The sequence below is a fragment of the Enoplosus armatus genome, chromosome 1 (assembly GCF_043641665.1).
Source record: "Enoplosus armatus isolate fEnoArm2 chromosome 1, fEnoArm2.hap1, whole genome shotgun sequence".
Lineage (NCBI taxonomy): Eukaryota > Metazoa > Chordata > Actinopteri > Centrarchiformes > Enoplosidae > Enoplosus > Enoplosus armatus.
In genome coordinates this window covers 18,994,391-19,015,008 of record NC_092180.1, presented here as the reverse complement: position 1 = coordinate 19,015,008, position 20,618 = coordinate 18,994,391, and the positions used below count along the sequence as shown (strand labels likewise).

General features: G+C 41.3%; 2 protein-coding genes across 2 annotated transcripts in view; one reads left to right on the top strand and one right to left on the bottom strand.

Annotated features, from left to right (window-relative positions):
- Positions 1 to 506: 506 nt before the first annotated feature.
- kctd3 (potassium channel tetramerization domain containing 3) lies at positions 507 to 10,662 on the bottom strand. Its single transcript, XM_070910329.1, has 19 exons — positions 10,586 to 10,662; positions 10,075 to 10,128; positions 8,737 to 8,782; positions 8,286 to 8,359; positions 8,123 to 8,181; positions 7,159 to 7,239; positions 6,825 to 6,983; positions 6,026 to 6,116; positions 5,302 to 5,492; positions 5,005 to 5,120; positions 4,772 to 4,859; positions 4,350 to 4,466; positions 3,959 to 4,129; positions 3,587 to 3,742; positions 3,029 to 3,125; positions 2,739 to 2,932; positions 2,483 to 2,621; positions 2,080 to 2,202; positions 507 to 1,433 (listed from the first exon to the last, which is right to left on the bottom strand). Exons 1-19 carry the CDS (start codon positions 10,660 to 10,662, stop codon positions 851 to 853), a joined length of 2,616 nt encoding a protein of 871 aa, XP_070766430.1. The 3' UTR covers positions 507 to 850.
- A 1,157-nt stretch (positions 10,663 to 11,819) lies between these two features.
- The window catches only part of LOC139288889 (nuclear receptor-binding protein-like), a 10,453-nt gene continuing 1,654 nt past the window's right edge, over positions 11,820 to 20,618 (top strand). The window contains exons 1-16 of the mRNA XM_070910342.1: positions 11,820 to 11,925; positions 12,375 to 12,761; positions 13,229 to 13,351; positions 14,343 to 14,444; positions 14,641 to 14,730; positions 15,007 to 15,047; positions 15,153 to 15,247; positions 15,789 to 15,872; positions 16,429 to 16,487; positions 16,569 to 16,667; positions 16,827 to 16,959; positions 17,158 to 17,248; positions 17,608 to 17,658; positions 18,178 to 18,313; positions 18,497 to 18,550; positions 18,710 to 18,773. Of these exons, the coding sequence (XP_070766443.1) occupies positions 12,525 to 12,761; positions 13,229 to 13,351; positions 14,343 to 14,444; positions 14,641 to 14,730; positions 15,007 to 15,047; positions 15,153 to 15,247; positions 15,789 to 15,872; positions 16,429 to 16,487; positions 16,569 to 16,667; positions 16,827 to 16,959; positions 17,158 to 17,248; positions 17,608 to 17,658; positions 18,178 to 18,313; positions 18,497 to 18,550; positions 18,710 to 18,773 (1,459 nt within the window). The 5' untranslated portion in view covers positions 11,820 to 11,925; positions 12,375 to 12,524. The remainder of the gene's footprint in view (positions 11,926 to 12,374; positions 12,762 to 13,228; positions 13,352 to 14,342; positions 14,445 to 14,640; positions 14,731 to 15,006; positions 15,048 to 15,152; positions 15,248 to 15,788; positions 15,873 to 16,428; positions 16,488 to 16,568; positions 16,668 to 16,826; positions 16,960 to 17,157; positions 17,249 to 17,607; positions 17,659 to 18,177; positions 18,314 to 18,496; positions 18,551 to 18,709; positions 18,774 to 20,618) is intronic.

Genomic DNA, 20,618 nt, shown 5'->3' with positions numbered 1-20,618 from the left:
TCATTGTATTACTAGTACTGTGCTGTGCTTGTTTTTCTTTTCATTTATAAGAACCTTGATGAGTTAATGATTCAATCTACACATCTGTGTCTTAACACTTGTGCTTGAATCAAAAAGGCAGCAACAACACACCCTCGACAATACCTGGCCAAACAGACGTCTGCATGTTCCTGTAGTGACTGAATGTTTGTTAAGATGTGAACAACATCAACACAGGGACAGAAACCAGTTTCAGCAGTTCTACAGGACGAACTGAGCAGCCATGTTGCTATCAGATTTGTGCCTGAAAGTGCTGACCTCATCACCCTCATCATCTGTTAAGACAACCTGAAGCAAACACCAAAAGCAAACTGAGATAGCAGGAGCTCCAGTTGTACCCAGCAGAAGTGTGATAAAACAATCAAAAACAAAATGCATTCCTGCCCTGGTCGAGATGGCATGCTGTTAGCGTTGTTGTGACTGCTTCTTCCTGTCAGATTTTGTCGTAAAAGGTATGACACCAATGTTTGAGTTCCACTGACTTAAATTAAAATGAAAGTTTTTCAGCATAGGAAGCAAACTGAGTAGAGGAGACTTGTCCTGAGACACAGACTCATTAAAACATGGTAGCAACATGTGTGGAGTCCCAAAAGAAGACGGTCCTTTATCCAGTTACATCATGAACCATACCTAAAAAAACACACTGTTAGGGTGGAAAGTGGAGTAGAAGCAATTGAAGTGGTTTCCTGTAGATGAAGCCACATTCCTCCTCTGCTGTGATATCCAGGCCTCATCTCCCACGTGGACGCTTCTACGAGATGATTCCTTTGATTGGGAGCAAAATAAAAGAGGGGGTGGGCACATTGCGCTGTCACAGGCTGCTGTCCTGATTGGACAGCTCTGGGGCCAGCTTCCTGTGTCGCGGTGAGGTGGAGGAAGCCAGTTTGGTTGGGGAGGGGGAGGCATTGGCAGATGAGTCACTGCCTGAACCTTCAGACCCAGGGGGGAGGGAGGAGAGGTGGGGGACTGGGGGAGCCCTCTTCCTCCCCAGAAAGCCTCCTTCTAGTACTCCCCTCTTCTTCACACCTCCCTCCGCCTTCACCCCATCTCCCCCTGATCCCACACCCTCTCCTTCCTCTGGTTGTGGGTGCACCTTTCGCCTAACGTCACCTCCAGGAATCGGGCTGTCAGGAGGTTGTCGTGGAGACTCTTGACCGCCTTCTGCCTTCACTCCGGAAACACCAGCAGTTGTCATAGCTCCGATATGTATGGGCGAGCTTGAACTAGCTGTTCGGCAAGCCCAGAACTCCATAGCTGTGGCTCTCCTCTCGCTGTCCTCAGGCCCAAAGTCACAGAGCGAACGGCGGGCATCAGGGGTCTGACTGAGGCCCTGTGTGGACGTCTGACCTGTGCTGTCCAAGAGACCTCGACTCAGACTGAAGTTCTGGAAGTCTCTGCGGAAAGATGGATGGATGGAGTCAGTCACAGGCGGATAGATACATAAACAAAATGCACACAAGGACAGCCATTTCCAAGCATAATCAGATTAGTATCAGAATGGCATGCAGGGACTCTGTATTTCAAAACCAGGTGCTGGGGGTCCTTGCTACTGGTTCTGCAGAGCCCTAGCTCTGCATATTTTCCATCTCTCCCTGCTCCGTCCCACCTGATCAGGTAGATTCATTGGCTCGACCCCCCCAGGTGTTGATAGAGCATAGAAAAATGAGAAAGTGCAGGACAAGGAGCACCACTGTAAAGATCAAGTCATCCAAATTACAAAAAAAATCATATCCCCACCGACCTCTCATAAAAACGTACATTTACAAAAATGATTCAACACCATACAGAAGTGTACAGAAACATTGTCTGCGTTACTCTGGATAAGACACAAAAGACGGAAAGCAGTTTTCATGGGGACTATTCAATAGAAGTCGTTCTAATGAAAACAGTTGAAAGTGGATATCTCAAAACCTGGGCAAAAAAAAGCCAGATAACCTGCATGGCGTGATACCACTAGAGGTCAGTAAGGAAATATGTTTTTGTAACATGGGTGAACCGACCCTTTAATGGATCTGCACAGTGAGACAAATACTATTTCACCGGTAGCTGTGGAAGGACTCAGTCCGTCTAGCGCGGGCCAGCAGGGGGCTCTCTCTGTAGGGTCGCACAGCTCCATAAGTAGCCTGGTTCTCGGGGATGGGTTCCGGGGCCTGTAACTGCAGACTGAAAGACATGAGAGAGTGAGACAGGTAAGAGCTGCAATGGTCAGTGAAAGACATCTTCATAACACTTCACACAGTAGTGTTGACAACCATAGTGCAAAGGATGTTATTTATTATGATTACGGTATTGAGACACACAGTTCCTTATTTTATGCATAAATGTCCGGATGTATCTGAATGAGGAAGGTGAAGTGTGGGTGTAGTTAATTGTGTTCCTTCTTTTGTATGAATGTCCATCTGCCTGTTTGTCTTAAATGTGGTGTGTGAACTTTCTGTCTGACCTTGAGCAGGACTCTCTGAGGCGTGTGTGGTGCAGCACAGAGGGGGCGGGGCTAATATTTGGTGTAGCACAGCGGGAGGTGCTCAGGTCGCACTGGTCCAACAGCTGCAGCAGCTCCTCCTCTGTCGGCCCGCCTACATCTGTCAAACACAAGAGCGGCTTCAGAATACACATACACACACAATTTTGCCTTCTACATTTCGCTCTCTCTCTCTCAACCTTCCCTCCTTCTCCCCCGTCTGTCTCTCTTTCCTTACCCTCTCTCTTCCTCTCCTCTCCTTTGTTAGCGGTGTCCATCGCAGTGGTCAGATCCCACATTTGGATGCTGCCGTTTCCGTGACCGGTGAATAGGTAGCGTCGAGGTCGTGACCCCATGCGGCTCGAACCCTCACACTCCCGTACCATGAAGCAAGAGATGGTGGTCCCGTCCACTGACTGCACTTCACAGATCCTAACAAACACACACACAAATATGACAATAAATGACAAATTACATAAAGGTCAGAGGAGCTAAGGTGGATGGAAAAACAGATGGAGAATATTATACCTCTTTCCAGTCGATGAGAGCCTCACAAACAGTTTGTTGATGATGGGGATAACCTTCTGTATGAATACCTGCTGATCGTCTCTCTCTCCAAATGGACCTGATAGCAGAAAACCAAAAGTCCACCACAAAAGACTGTTTCAAAACATTTAGTAGAACACAAAACTAGGATGCTTGTGAAGAAATTATAAGTACTCAGTTTGTCTTATTTAGTAAGTGATGTTTCCACTTTGGCAAGGCTCTTTGATCAAGTTACAGTTAAAGACTGGTAGCAGTGTCATTCCTGTGGCTTGTACTTAAGAGAGTTTCAAGGCTTTTCATATAAGTTGAACAGCTGGTAACACAAGTATTCATATCTGCACATACTGTAGCTGTTATCTTTGAATGCATTTGAATGCAAAGCTCCACCCATTACTACTACTCCAAAACCTGTACCTCTGTTCCAAGGACAGTATCAGACAATCTCTCTCTTCCTCCTTATAAATGCGTCTATGCTTCCCTCACATTAATCAATCGTGCCTTCTTCTATTTCTGCTGCTCTTCTCTTCTTTACTCTCTCACCTATATCATTCCCAGAGCAGTAGCTCCCGTGGCTCTCCGTCTCCTCCAGGGACAGTATTTTGAAGGAAGCTAGAGGGGTGGAGCCTGGCTGGGTGGAGATCATCCCTCTGAAACGGGTCACCGTCCACGTCCGAACGTGGTTGTTGTCCGCGCACACTGACACACACAGAAAAACACAAACCAAACAAGATTTCAATCACAGGTGCGTAACAGAGAACACAATGAACAAGAGATTATTGGACTATGTGTCAACAGGCAACCGTACCATTGTCCGGTATATTCCTCTATTACATAACCCAAGTTCCCTCAATCACCCCTCTATCAGCAGGGAAACTGTCTGTCTAATCTCCCCGCCTGTTACACCTTCCTCACCTGATACCAGATACTTCTCAGACAGCATAATCTTCGTCACCGGGCTCCTGTGGACAGTGAATGTCTGAAAGAGCTGGGGGCCCGATCCCACTGTCTCCGGGTGTTGCACGATCACTCTTACCGCACCGCTGCTAGTCCCATAGGCTATCTCTATCCAGTTCCCACTCACACCTGAGAGCCGAGAGAGGGAGACATAACACAAATACACACAGCCAGATTTAATGTCAGCTCAGTAACTGTGATTTATGTTACATCCCAGGAGGTGAAACTGAGGGAGGTGAACAGAGTTGAAACCATATGAAAAGGAAAAAATAGACAGGTATATGCAGGAAAAAAAAAGTTTATTTTCTTCTTTATTTTTAGATGAGATGAAAAAAATTGGTCTACTGACTGGTTTTAGGAGTGAGGTAGACAGACAGCGCAGTGATGGCGTCATTTGAAGGGTCATGATAAAGCTCTGTCACCAGAAGATCATTATCCTTCATCCTCAGTGGAAACTTCTGCATGTCTAAAAGGAAGGAGACAAAATGTTGATGTGTTAAGGTTTGACAGCATTTTATGAAATCTAGATCGAGTGTCCAATCTCCTTATTGACTCAAAATCCTTTAGATAAAAATGTATATGTATAATAATCATAACAAAGTTATAAAAGTCTTTCAAATTAATAAAAGGGCAGTCATTTGCTGTAACCTTTCCTTGTAACGGATGCTTCACTAAATTCACTAACATCCAATAAGCTGAGTGACAGACAGAAGGTAGGGAACCCTGTGTGTGCACACATGTTTGTGTCTGTGTGTATAAACATGTGTGTACCTATGTAGTAGATGGAGCCATTGTTGCAGCCCAGCAGTAGGAAGGATCCTGCTGTGTCACAGCTGGTAATAGGAACCACATCTTGAACCTAACATATACACAGGTGAACTCAATCAGTACAATGGTATTCCATGTAGTTATGTAGTAAAAACGCACACACACACACACACACACACACACACACACACACACACACACACACACTGGGCACACATTCATACATCCTCTCCTACCTGCCAGTGCTGTGTGACGGCATTCCACACCCCAACCTTCCCTGTATGACTTGTAGCCACCAGCTGGTTCCCAATGAAAAAGAGATCATCCACAGGTACACCGAGACTGAATACACCTGTCGTGGTGGGGAGAAGTAGGAGTTCCTGTAAATTTGCGGGCTGGGGAAAAATGGGTGGAGGTTGACGGCTGTGTCACAGAGATAGCAGGAGGTCAGTTTTCCTGACTGGATCACAGTAGGGTCAGTAGGAACCCCGATAAAACACACCAACACAAGCATACAGTAACTCTCTGTTTACCTATCTCATTGCCACTGCCTCCATCTTGGATGCTCCAGAGGATGATACTGCTTTCAGAGGCGGCGGCCACCATCTTGTCCTTGTCCCCGTGCGGTCCACCCACCACCTTGGCGTTAAGTGCGATGCGTTCAATGGTCCAGTCAAGGTAGGGGGAAGAAAACACCTGCTGCCATCCAGAAGATTCCTTTATCCTACAGCAAGATCACACACACGGACAATCTGCTGTTATTCTTACACTCAGGATCAGCCATAATACAGTATTTCATAATTTAAATGACAAGGACGTTTCTGAACAAACAGGTCTGTTTTGAAGAAGTTGGACATGGGTAAAAAAAGTCTTTGTCCAAATCCTGTGAGATTTTATGAACAGACAACCATCAATGTGGTAAACACACTCTGATATAGACCCTAATGGTTGAAACATGTTGGCCCCTATTTTGACTTCCATACATTTGTCCTGAATCAATAACACTTTTTTTATCTTTACATATCAGCTTTCACTATGCATAACGAAGAAAGAAATAGTTCACTAATTTGACTGAACATGTATAGAGCCGAAGCTGGCAGCTCATGTACCTGTGCAGACATAGGAGCATTTAGTGAGAAATGTGAGACACAACAAGTAATGACTCCATCGTACCATCATAAATAATTTAATGTCTGCCCCTTATGAACTCTGGAGTGGATGAGAAATGTTTTAACCAGCCATGTTGTGGCATGTTACCTGTAGCAGATGACAAAGTGTGCATAAGCTGCCACAATCCAGTTGTGGTGTCCCGCTATAATCAGCACCTTCCTGGGGTCAACCACAGGACCTGCACACACACACACACACACACACACACACACACACACACACACACTTCATTGTTTATTTGTCATTATCTGAACAACTGAATAAAATGAAAATGTGGGCATCTATTCAAAGGTCTAGAGCCAGGCAGGGATCAGTGATGTTTACTTCAGATTATTGCATGATATAAAACGCCCATCCTGAATTCTTCTCCATCAGTCCAGAGCACACACACACACACTTTGTTTACTGCAGCTAACTATATTCTCTGATGTCATCCTCTGATGTGAAACTAGGCTACCTCAGTCAGTTAGTCAGCCCACTAAAAGGATGTGTCAGGTCACATTAGCTCCAGCATTAATGCACACTCACAGAAACACACACGTACAAGCATAAACAGTACATATACTCTCTTACTTTCACGCACATTTAGATGTGACACACATATGAACATGTGGGAACATAGACAAACTCAAACATAACCAGAGTGCATGCCAGTACACGCGCAGTCTGGTAATGGCAGGCAGAAGGAAGACTATGTAGTAGGATGTAGTCCTACTGACAAGTCACTGTCAAACTACACAGTTATTGCTACATTTGCTACTTGCTTTTTTATGCTAAAATGAAACTTGCCCACAACAGCTGTAAGCATGCCGGTATGTGTAATCTACAGATTATCACCATTATTTATCTTCGGACAAACTTCATAAGGCTGCCCCTGGTTACTCACCCAGTTTGTGGTTGTCGTCTGTTCCAGGTGGGCCAGAGAGGGAAGGGTGAGGAGGGGGACCAACACGGGTGAAGCCCTCTGCTCCACTTGGACCTGGCCGCTCATCAGAGGAGGAGCCGGAGGCTGCTGGAGCGGGGTTCGACTTACGGGCAGGGATGGCTGTCAAGGAAAGATGAAATTTATAAATAGACATTTCTGCATTTAATTTTTATAGTATTCTGTGACTTAAGAACAGGTTGTTTCCTTCCTGCAACTGTTGAATGTTCTGTTCACAGTTAATTGGTTTACTCTATTTTCAGTTCATTTTTTGTATCACTCAGTTTCATGTCTTTACCTGGAGGTGGCAAGTAACCATGGAAGAGAACACTGCCACATGATGAGCGGTCCAGTTCCTCACACAGCAGCAGGCGCCGTACTGCATGCATGCACACACACACACACACACACACACACACACACACACACACACACACACACACACACACACACACACACACACACACACACACAGAAACTGCAATGAGCTCATGATGACCAGAGTAACATGATAGATATTTTTCAAGATTAAGTGACCACTTATTCAATTACTGTAAAACATGAAAAAATAACAATTAGGAAAACATAATGGATGATTACATTTACTGAGGCTGATACATAGTATTTTATAATTTTGTCGTTGACAGATATAATAAATTGTCCTTTTGTTCTATGGATTTTAAACCTCATATTCTATTTATTTTTATTTTGACAACGTTGTTAAAAAATTACACATAACTGATTAGATCCCAACAATCCACTATCATTATTTTGCATTGTGTCATATGCGTTGCTGTGCATATTATGATTTTAGGCAGGTATTCAGTTTTCACAAAGGTAACTTTCCCATTCAAGTACACAGACAATGCAGGGAAGTTACAAACACTGAAACAGGAAGTAAAACAACATTGGAGTGCATGGAACTAACAGTAATACGGTTCTGAACTTGGTCAAGTTGTATTTGAAGCCAAAACAACATTTGACATTACAGGACAACATTTCACTTTAACGACAGTAGTTCACTTGTACTAAAGCATGTAGCCAAAAAACCCACACACTTAGCTGGTATGCAACACCTGGTGATGCTGTAGACACGTGGTGACTGCTGACAAATCTTGTGATAAAAATGTAATGGCTACAGAACAAACTTCATATAATGCAGGTGCATTATAAGGTTTCCATAATTTCTATACGCATCACTGTCTGTGCTCAGAATAAGGCTGCAACTTCCATTCCCTCCAAATCTCTGTACAGCAACACACCTAAAGGAGTTATCCCGTAAAACTCTGCTTCGTGTCGCAGGATGCTGATGTTGACACCCCTACAGAGAGAAGAGCAGCATAAGACTCTGGTTATAACTCAACATAATGTCTTCCCAAAATAAACATTGAGGGATATTTTCTGAATGCTATCATGTCTCCTTACCGCAGGTCCAGTTCTTTGGTTCGGAGGAAATTCAAAATTGGTGCAAAAGCTGTAGGGTCTCTGTCAATAAATATCTGGAAGTGGAGGAGCAGATATTATGATGCAAATGCTTAATCAACCATTAAAAGAAAAGTAATTGGTTACAATTCAAAATCTGTACTGATCTGTAATTATAATAATTATTAGTTGCAGCCCAGCTACCAATAGGCATGTGAATGAAATTTAATAATAAAACACTGACTGTGGGGTGTGGGCCACAGAATTTGTCTAATATGGTCTCAAATGGTATAATGTCATATCTTATTTGTTCTTGAACATAATCTTAGGGCCATGCATCACAACAGAACAAATGTCCTGTCCTATCTGCTGGAAGCTTTTAAAGAATATTTCAGATGTGGCCTACAGATACTGTCCTAGTTTTCGATTAAGAAGCAACAAAGGCTATACTCACAGCTCCAGTTTCATCCCGAAGAGTGGATATCCTTCCACTCAGCAAACTGTAAAACACACACACACACACACACACACACACACACACACACACACAGTGTGCTCCAGTTAACCCAAGCACTTCTCCATTTCCACTTACCAGCAGTGTTACCACCACCTGAAATAAACACAAATTATTTGCACAGTCACAAATACTCGTGCCTGTTGACTCTGAACTACAGATTAGTGCTGCATCAGCATGTGCTGCAAGTTTGTATGAAGAATGACTTCATATTGACTGCACATTGCAGACAGCCGGGGGCAGAGAGACTGACTGACAGGCAGGCAGACAGACAGGTGCACTGGCAGACAGACTGACAGGCATTTAACACTACTTGGTCAGCTGTTGTCAAACTGTGAGCTCAGTCCAGTGTTTGAGTTTGTTACGATGGTGGTATTTGCCCAGCCCCAATCAGCTGTTTCACTCTAACAGGGGGGCTCCCCTTTGGGGAAAGAATCACACCCAAATAACTCAATAGAAACAGGTGAAAACACCCACATATACTGAAATATTTACACTTAGTCCACATATTGTAACAACAGTTTCCAAAGCCCAAAAAATCTTAAAACAAGGAATGACTGTCACAATGTTCACATTGAATATTGGATGAATACAGGACGTGTGCCTCACTAACATAACAAACAAAAGATACAACATTTATTAAAGTAACGCAGCTGACTTGATTTTCTACCCTCTTCCAATCATGGCGGACTGTAATGGTAATCCCCTGCCATTTCCCATCACCAGAATGTTAGGAGTGTGAAGCAAGACAGAGACGAGATAATGGAACATTCCTACTTAACATTAATTATGTAATACGAATTTTGTCTTACTGACTTGCAACTGCACCATAGCACGCTCACTGAGTCTTTGACCTGTGCCTGGTAGAACTCCTTCATGCTGTAGCAACAGTACTAGTACTAGTTTAATTAGTCTGGCCTCAGGGGGAGTCAAGAGACTTTGCTCCATTAGTGCCATGTTGGTCAGGTATACGAGCCCCTGCTTTGAAATATGTAGTAACATAACCACTTACTGTGGTTATGCAGACACATTCTTGTCCCTCATAACAGATACTCTAACACTGCATTTAAGTTGCTAATATTTCAATTGATTCTTCTAATCTGGTGTAGGCTGCGAGATAACCCAGAAACACCAACATTTCACAATGCAACCTGGATAGCAGTCATGTGACTTCTCATTCGTGGACCATGTAGAAATGAAGGCACAAACAGTCCAGATCTATTCCATGCATCATCTGCTTTTGAAGAAGAGTCCAAATGCTGAGGAAATATGACCAACCTTGAGAAGAAAGAGTCTGGGATCCACATCAGAGTCTGTCTGGAGGTGCTGAACCTGCAGTGTAAAGACCCAATAGCACATGTATTACAGACACTGTGTAATAGAAAATGTAGGGTCAGTGAACTTGTGAGCATGAAAATGGTGGATGGCTAATTTGTTGACCAAGACACATGCCAGTCATGTAATTGCCTTGCTGAACAAATGCATTACTACATCGCACCAGTGTTATAATGTAGATGTACAGTGTTCAATGTACATAGTCAAGAAAGCCCAGTGTGTGTGTGTGTGTGAGAGAGAGAGAGAGAGAGAGAGAGAGAGAGAGAGAGAGAGAAAGTAAATAAGAAAAAGAGTAATGATGAAGTAACCTACACAACCTTGAGTGGTGTATGTACTTCAGCTACATCCATGGCAGCTTGGCCATGCAGATATCATCATACACGTACGTAGCCAGAGCTCAAATCTCCCAAAAGATGATCATCATCTGTCGAGCTGTCCTGTTGACGAAGCTTACCTTGTCCCACCGACGTTTAACTGGATGATATCTCCCATCCCAGGCGGTAGCGTTAAATTGTTACCATTCGTAGCCATGATAACCGAATGGCTGTTGTACGGAAAAGTCACTGTTCCGTTATAACCGTTTACTGTCACGAAAGCTAGCTTGCTAACGCTCCTCTCCCCAGCTCAGCCGATGTCCCGACTCCCCAGCCTCACAACCTCTCCCTCGTCCCACCTTCCATAAAATATCCGTTATATACGACCTATGCGGACGGCTTCGGTGTCGTTCAGCCTCCGCATAGTGAGCGAAGAGAGACGGGGGTCTTTTTATCCAAAAGACAGCCACACAACTATTCCTTTATCTTCCAGCGGGCTTGTTTGCATCGCTGCCTTGCATGTAACTACACCGTGGATAACATCTTGCGCAGAATATTAGCAACGTGAAACAGCTGTACAAACCGTCTACAAGTGAGGCGAGAGTGGTCACCTCTGACGACTTCCGTTTTCGCTTTAAACACATAGATTTGACCCCTGAACTCTTCTTTAAAATGTGTATTTAATAAAGCCAAACAGCATAAAATGTATGGGTTTAATGAGTTACTGAAATGTAACGTGTAATGTGAAATATAGACATATTTTTACATAGCTGTTGTCCCTTTCGCGGACATTCCCTCCAAATTAGTATTATGGGTGTGAACTATCTTGTATCTTGATTGTTCTTCGAGCACAACCAAATTTGAGTGCGCTTGATTTTACAATTTGAAAATTGAGACGGCAACTATGTTTAAAAAGGACAAAAGTATAAATAATTTATTCTCCTCATGGAGTTTTATAGTACACAAAAACAACACATGCTGACCAAAATGCGGGTTGTTTTTAAGTCTTTATTTAGTATAAATTATTTAATATCTGTAGCTGAGGAAGCGAAGCATATACCACTGGTGTTTTATCGGTGATGTGCTGGTGTTGAAACGAACACACAATATATTGTGGGGAGTTATAACTCCACGGACCAGACCACGCAGTTATAACATTAGTTACATAAAATAATATATTTTGCTGTTTTAAGGCATTTTTTAAACAATATATTAAATGTAATATTTGTCATTCAAAGCCCATGTGTTCTACTTATGATGGTCTAGTAGTAGTAACTCTACACCACTGCGTTTTTTGCGCGCAAACAAGCGCTCCCCAATCGCCGCCCCGCCCCTCCCACTTCTGCTAAGAGAAAGGGACTTGAAACCCAACATATTTTATGACGAACTAGCATTTTTGTTTAAAAGCGTCTCTTTTTACTGCTTTTTCATCAGTATGTAACCCAAGGCTATTTATTCGGTGGTAGTGCTCTGTTCCACGGTAAGATTAGTATATGTTGCAACTTAACTTTTTAAAGCTATTTGTTTATTTACCTTCCATTAGCTCGTTAGCTGGGGGGAAAGTTAGCAAAGGAGTGGGAGGCGGCTGAACTTCTCTAAGCTAACGTTGGACATTAGCAACAGCCTTCAACAGCTAAGTTAACGTTAGCTACAGTAGCTATCGTTAGTTGGTTTGAGTGACTGATGTTTTAACTTAACGTTAGTGTCCTGTAACAGTAATGCCCCTGAGTCCAAGCTACCAATAAAGCATACGACGTAAGTTCGTCTCTCAGTAGTTTACTAATCAAGGTGGGGAAAGTACGACTTAACGTTTGAAAAGATGATACTTACGTTACATAATACTTAACGTTATTACCACAGGTAACAGTAGCCCTCTGACCCCCCCGCCTCTCTACATGTGTCATTTGTTTACACTCCTCCCTCCTTCAGCTCTACCTTGTTGAAAGCCAGGCCAGAGAAGAAAATGGATGTGTGACCAGCGCTAACGGAGAGAGGAGAAAGAGGCTTCCTGTCACTTGTTGCAGCCCAGGAACTGGAACCTAGAGAAGGAAGGCCAGCAAGCATACAAGTTGTGTCATAATGTCGGATCCACAGGAAAAAGGAGCTGGAGGTACAGAGGAAAACAAGCCAGAGGTCACAGCCGGACACATGTCCAGTAATACTCAGCAGGTACAAGGTGGAGCATCTGCATCTTTGCCTGTGGCCTCCATACAGCCTCCTGCCACCACAGCAACGGAGGATGAGGATGAGAGTGAAGATGAGTCAGAAATCCTGGAAGAGAGTCCCTGTGGCCGCTGGCAGAAACGCAAAGAGGAGGTAAGGGGGAGGTCAAGAACAATTATTAACTGTTCAAACCATCATTAAGTTAAAAGTTATCATGAGACACATCACATTTCTTTGCATAGATCAATGTTATTGGTCAGAGGGACTTCATAAGCATCCTGTATCATCAAGGCAACACTGCAAACTTTAGTTTGTCTCATCAGAGTTATTTTATAATAAAACAGCTTGTCATTGTTTAGTAATATTCAGAAGGTATGGTTAGCACAAGTATAAACTTAAAATCAAAACAAAGGTGGAAAAGTCAGAATCCAAAACAAAATAGCAACAATGTAAGGAAGAAAAGACACCACGTCAGCTGAAACAGGAGGAGGAGGATGGTGGTGAAAGTGTGCTATCTGTATATTATTTTGTGGTATGTTTTTGTGTTATATGTGTTATATTTCATTTCACTATTAAAAAATATTATCTCATAAGGTATTTTCTGTTCACTTCTACTGTAGGTGAATCAGCGTAATGTCCCAGGGATAGATGCTGCATACTTGGCCATGGACACAGAGGAAGGGGTAGAGGTAGTCTGGAATGAAGTCATGATCTCAGAGCGGAAGAACTTCAAACTGCTGGAGGTGAGGCACAGTGTTACAGAGTAAGATTAAAACAGTTTGAAATAGTCACTTTGGGGATTATATAGTCTTGAATTAAGATGTAATTGTACAGTTAATTGAATATGGATTGGGACAGTAAACAAGACGTGTTTTTCTCTGTCAACTCATCTAAGCTGTGGTGAAGATTTCACCTCAATGTGTAAAAAAGGGAAAATAACACTGTTGTCTTATTTTAATAGGTCTTCATGTGCCTCAGTAGTTCATGCATATATTCAGAATCAAAAATGATAAGAATAGATTGGGTAAAACCTCTTCCTTTACTAAAGTGCACACTGACAAGTTACAGTGGTGAGAATGACGCAGCTCTGCTTCTGCAATGTGGAAAAACCAGTGACAATGCAATCCCAGTGAAATTTGCTTTACTGAGGAAAAATGCTTTACTGACTTACAGAAAAACATTTCTACCTTTTGTGGAAAATATTTAAAAAATGTCCCCTCTTGTCCTGTTGTTGTAAAGCAGTTATAGACTGTTCAGGTTTGTTAACATCTGTGTACAGTTCACAAGTGGCACATCATTTCTGGAATTGTGTACTATGGGCTGCAAATAACAATTACTTTCCTTATTGATTAATCTACTAATTAATATCTTGATTAATTGATTAATTATTTAGTCTATAAAATGTGGCGAGACGTCTTCATTTACTATCAAATATGACAAAGGCATGACATTTTTCCTAGAAAAATTACTTAAATTACTTTAACAATTACTGAATTATCAAAATAATTCCTGGTCATTTTTCTTTCAATCTAATCAATTAAAAGACTGATCGTTGCATCTCTAGTGTATTATAATTTACCTAAGAAAGAAAAAGAAAGGTAATTGTCTAACACTTGTTACCCATCTGTCAGGCACAGAAGAGTCAGTGCAAAACCAAAATGCATTTATGGTAAGTAGTATTATAACATATTATTGTATATACTTTATTATATTTTATTTTCCCTGTGTGTTTAGGAGAAAGTGAAGGCAGTATTTGATAACCTGATCCATTTGGAACATGCAAATATTGTCAAGTTTCACAAGTACTGGGCCGACACGAAGGAGAACCGGGCCAGGGTGAGTCTCAAACCTACCAAAACATTAACTGGTAGCCTTAAAATTGGAGACATAGGCTTGTTATTGAATCTTTCGTCTGTCTTCATGAGTAAATCCATCATTTTCAAAAATGAAATAAGTATGTGTGTGTCTTTATTATTTATATTTGAACGATGTCTGCCCTCTAGATTTCCCCTAATTAATTCTTCTCCCTCAGGTGATTTTCATTACTGAATATATGTCATCAGGAAGCTTGAAGCAGTTTCTAAAGAAGACAAAGAAGAATCACAAATCCATGAATGAAAAGGTAATAACTGACTGTATGTAGATTTACCTTAAAATCTTGCTGTACATGACCTACATATCTTGATATCACAGCATCGAGGATAAGAGGGGTTTTCCAAAGCGAGGACCAATAATCTCATAAACACATTAACTGGCATTTGGCTGTTTGCAAAAGACAATATTTGCAATCATGCTATGTACCATTTTTGAGCAAAGCTAAATCACATTATGCAAGTCATATTTACTCCATATTTGAAACCAGCTAGTAAGCGCTCTGATAAGGTGTATGGTCCTACAGGCTTGGAAGAGATGGTGCACACAGATCCTGTCTGCTCTCAGGTTGGTTTCCCCTTTTCAGACATTATGTTAAATTCATTATGGGCACTCACAGAAAAATGCACTCACTTTGTATTTGTGGATGTTTTTTTTTGTTCTGTACTACAGTTATCTCCACTCATGTGACCCTCCCATCATCCATGGCAACCTGACCTGTGACACCATCTTCATCCAGCACAACGGGCTCATCAAGATCGGATCAGGTATAGAGTTACACAGGTTTCATCCAAGAGGGTTAGGTAGTGGAGCTGGAGTGCAGTTAATGGAGTCAAATAATACTGAATTATGTATTTAAAGACTGTGAATTTCACGTGATTGTACAGTGAATTTCCATGATTACACAGAGCTTCTCGTGACAAAAATGGGGGCAATATCCCTTTTCTCTGATAGAGAAATAATCCTGCACATTGTATGAAATGTGAATGAAGGTGTCGTATAATGTGGTTTAGAAAACCACTGTTGTGTGTACACATACTGCAATGACTCAAGTTCAGCCACAAAAGCTTCTCTGCACTTTATTTCATCTCTCACACTCCCCATCTGCTAAAGAACAGCTTCCAAACTGTCAACATCTCTCACTATAGTTTACTGATATTCCCTCCCCTTCTCACACACTTTCTTTCTTTTCTTTCTCTATTTCCTCGGCCTGTATATTCCTTCTTCCTGCTTCATACTCACTTCTATCACCATTCTCCATCCTACTTCTATATGTCCTCCATATTCTCTGCTCTATCTGGTCTGCAGTTGCCCCAGACACCATCAACAACCATGTGAAGACGTGTCATGAGGAACAGAAGAACTTGCACTTCTTTGCCCCAGAATATGGAGGTAGACCTGACCGAAATGACACTTTATAGTTGTTAGTGATATTGACAGTTTCCTTTATCATCCTGTCAAGCTAATGATACAGATTTATTGGAAAGATGTTATAAGATATCACTAGTTTTTAGGACTCTCTTTCTAGGATTTCCATGACGAAGTGTGGTTTCTCCCAAAATTACATCATGTATCGACCTAACACACTAGAATTCACTTATACTCACTCAATAGCTTTACCTAGATAAAATAATGTAAAATTGATTTAAATGAGAAAATATCTTATCAAAGAGTACTTTGAGAGACTTTTGATACTTGGCGGGCGAAGATACTTGATGCTAAGGATGCATTTTAGTATTCAAAAAGTGTTCAGGTTTGTTACCCAGCCCTAAATAGATTTAGTTGCATTGAGATTACAAACTAAACATAAAGAAGCCATCAGATCAGACTTGCACATCTTTTTATACATTTTTGGTTTCATAACCAGGTTTAGGTCTTAAGTAGTGACTAAACTATGATATAATATCTGTACTTTTTATTTTTCTTTATATTCTTTCTCTCTCTTTAGCTGTTGATGATGTTACCACAGCCGTAGACATCTACTCGTTTGGCATGTGTGCCTTAGAGGTGAGGTGGGACTCATAATGCATGATAGAATGAGCCCTTTCCCAAAAGCAATACGTTAACGTGTGTGTTGGTGTGTTGCAGATGGCGCTATTGGAAATCCAGGGGAATGGAGAGTCCTCTTACATTTCTCAGGAGGCCATCAACAATGCCATACAGTTACTGGAGGACCCACTGCAGAGGGTGAGATAAAGAGAGTGGAGTATATGTTTGCATGTTCACGAGTATCTTGAAAGATCAAACCATATTGAGCTTTGTGTGTGTGTATTTATGTGTCTTAGTGTTTATTTGAAAGTCCCCTGTGTGTGTACAAGACGTTGACCAAGATGTTTGTTTTTGTAGGAGTTAATTCAGAAGTGCCTCGAGTGTGATCCCAGTACAAGGCCTACAGCTCGAGAGATGCTGTTTAACCAGGCTCTGTTTGAAGTACCGCAGCTAAAACTGCTGGCTGCACATTGTATTGTCAGCCATCAACGTGAGTCTTTAACCTGCACACACAAAAATACAGAAGACAGAATTACAGTTTTGGTAGGATTGAAACTGCTAAACCTATATCCATTAATGCTCCACTAATTAGATACCACCAATGAAAACAATTAAGTATACGTTTAAAGGGATGCATCCTAACAGCAAGTATCACCTAATCAGTCTTTAATGGTTTATAATTGTTCAGACATGATTCCCGAGAATGCCCTGGAGGAGATTACCAAGAACCTGGACCCCAACCTGGTCATCGCTGAGACCAAAGAGGACGTTCAGCTCAAGTGAGGGCCAGAAGCTGGTGTCCACATTTTAGTGGCACAAATAATCAGTTCAAAATGAGCACAAATAATAGCAGTAGTTATTCTCCTACAGTAATAATACAGTAACAACAGATACATAAACAATATGATAATTCTTATATATTTATATATATATATATATTTATATATTGCTGTTTAGTACAGGAAGATATGTTTATCAATATAAGTTGTCAAATAGACCGTAATATTATCGGTTGTTGTGTCCTAGTTTCTGTAAATTGACTCAATGATTTTCTGAGTTTATAGGAAATATTATTTTAAATTCTGTGGTTTAAAGACCTCAAACACTAGAATCAGATTTTATTCCTTCTTGTCTGTAGGCTTTCACAGTTTCCTGCCTTGGAGCTCGATAAATTCCTGGAGGATGTGAGGTAAGAAGCAAACCAGTTAACAGTAGGAGTCTGAGGAAGCTCAGTCCTACCCTGAATTTCTTTAAGCCCTAAAGATACATCAGTGTCTGGCCACCAGGGGGCAGTATTGGACCGTCTCACTATTGTCTTCCATCATTTTTTAAATATGATATTATCCACAGTAAATATGGTATAATGTTATCCACTGTTTGGGACCTCTGTGTAATATGAAATCATGGCCAAATAACTGAATTAGCCACCGATTGACCAAGAGTTTGATACATTCTGAATAGTTATTGACCAATGTGGTACTTTTGTGATACGCATTCGTAATTGAGTTGTTAAAGTTGTAAAATAAATAAGTCATTTGGATTATGGTCTCAAAAAGACATGTTTTGTTTTCTTATGTATATTTTTGCTTCAAAATTTAAATGTTCTCATTTTCCACCTCCTATCTTTCATCTCTTCTTTCATTCCCCCTGTCTATCATGTTTTCTCCACCTCTGCCTTTCTTTGTCTCTCCCTCCTTCCCTGGATCAGGAACGGTATTTATCCAATGACGGCGTTCGGGCTACCCTGTCCTCAGCAGCCTCAACAGGAGACTGTTAAATCTCCCGTTGTGGTCCCCTTGGTCAAATCTCCCACCCCTGAACCTGCAGAGCTCGAGACACGGCGGGTGCGTATAACAGATTATACTTCATATTACAAAACGAATATACAATCACAATGGTGAAATATCACAAGTAATCATCCTGAAGCTTACATTTCTTCATTTTCACAAGGAATCAAGATATATACTGTAAAGTGCCAACACTAGTTGAGAACCATTCACATTTAGATTTCCATGTTTCTCCTGCAGGTCATTCATATGCAGTGTAACGTTGAATCTGTTGAGGAGGGAGCAAAGTATCATGTAAGTCTTGTAATAATGTTTATTGGTTGATCATTTATTGTTTAACTAATTCAAAATGCAACATGTAGGTTTCCCTCATTGACCAACAGCATAATATTGTTCCAACCATTTGTTTATTTCCTAAAAATCATAATTTGTTGTCCGTTTCTCTTCTTTTAGCTAACATTACTGCTGAAACTGGAGGATAAACTGAATCGACATCTAAGCTGTGACATGTTACCTCGTAAGACCTCCTCTTTTATCTGACACTTAGTCACTCTGTGAGCTTAAAGATACAGTCACTCATTTTGTTATAGTGCGCCCACATCCTAAAATGTCCACCTAGCTCTCTCACAGTGTTCACAGTCAAGTTTAATTACATCAATAGTGAGCTGGGGGGGTTTGATTTGGGAACGCTATTGGATGCTAAAACAAAATAGAAATCAATAACATAGAACAACCTTTGACATTTTCAACCAGTCAATATTACAGGCTCCTGCAATTAGATGATCGTTCATGCGTGTGTATTTAATTTTCTATCCATGTCAAAGCCTTCCTACACCTTTTTGAGTAAAAGTGTTTTTATGAAGTGCAGTCTTATTGTTCATTTGGAAGGTTTAGGTTTACAGCTTGGGTTTAGGGTTAATGGTAGCGTTACATTTCACAAGAGGTGATGATAAATGATAAGGTTATCTCTCTATGAATATGTGTGCACTGAGACATGAAGGAAAGTGAGAGTGAGATTCCAGAGAGAGCTTGAAACTCAGATGGCGTCACAATATACAGTATGCAAGACTATTTCAGGCAGGGAGACTGACGGTCGCTCATGTGTCAGGAAAACCTTGCACCTCTATTCTGGACAAATTTATTTGGATTGTATTCTGGTATTGTTTTTTTAATGGCTATAGTGGCTTCTAAAATCCTAATAGGCATGAAATGTGTTTTTAAAACATTCTCTTGGAAAACAACAGCAACACTCCTTGACAATTTCGGAATTTTTACTTCCTTATTGAATTTATTTGTTTGAAATTGAGGATTTTCATCTGAATGCTGTGCGGCAGTTTAGACCACAGGGCAAATGGGAAATAACACAACACAACTGTTGCAGTGGTCAGAATAATGTAGGCAGTGTGATCCAATGTGCACATGCACACGCAGGTATGGTAGGCATGTATATATATAAGGCGTGAGGGGAATGCTTGGCCTGTGAAAGGCTGCAGCTGACAGCTGTCACCTCCTGTGTCAAGATCTGACCATCTCTTCCCAGGCTTCCATCTCCCTGTCTCTCATTCACATACACACACCCTTTCTCTCACACACATTCACTTTACTTTATCTCTTCTGCTCTTTTTCTTACCCACTGTTTGTCACATCATGTCTTCTTTTGCACACCCTTATACCACTTGCGCACATCCTGTAACTTCACATCAACGCACACCCATACACACTAGTATACCTCATAGAAACACACACACACAGTCCTCATTGTAAACAGCCCCTCCTGCTGATATCAGGGGATATTCTTTAAAGCTTTCCTTATCAACACGTCAAAGTCCAAAGTCACACTGTGCAGGGTCACTAGCCAACTGAGCCACATAAATTTCACCCCCTTGGCCTTTAGCGTGCCTCTCCTACACCCTACATCAATGCATACACAATTTAAGCTTGTTTTTTCCTCAAAACTAAATAGTGATTTTGAGATTTCACTTGAGACCACAAGACTCAAACAAGCAAGAAAGCCTCTCCCTCAGCTCCAATATAAATCCTGTGGGCTGCTGGTGTCTTTCTTTTCTTAATGTCAAAGTTGTTGAATGCTCCACTTGTTTGTCTTGTCCCAGCCACATTCCTGATGAAGTTGTAAATTGACAGCTATGTTATTAAAAACCGTTAGACCATGACAACTCCTCTGCTCAAAAGGCACAGACAAAGAATGTCTCTAGTAGAGGTGGTAACAAAAATAACTGTAAAAACACTTGTATTAAATACTATCCATTTATTAAAGAACTATGTCAGGGGAATAGGAAGGAGGGTTGTGTAGATATATCTTAAAGTTTTCAGGAGAAAGTAGACATAAAAGGTTATGGTACAT

What these genes read in the sequence shown, in the direction of transcription:
- kctd3 (XM_070910329.1), bottom strand. Translation starts at nt 10,662, where the DNA reads ATGGCTACGAATGGTAACAATTTAACGCTACCGCCTGGGATGGGAGAT. An exon ending in TGAGAAGTATCTGGTATCAG is followed by an intron (nt 3,743 to 3,958) that starts GTGAGGAAGGTG and finishes TGTGTGTGTCAG; the next exon opens with TGTGCGCGGACAACAACCAC. An exon ending in CTCTCATCGACTGGAAAGAG is followed by an intron (nt 2,933 to 3,028) that starts GTATAATATTCT and finishes TGTGTTTGTTAG; the next exon opens with GATCTGTGAAGTGCAGTCAG.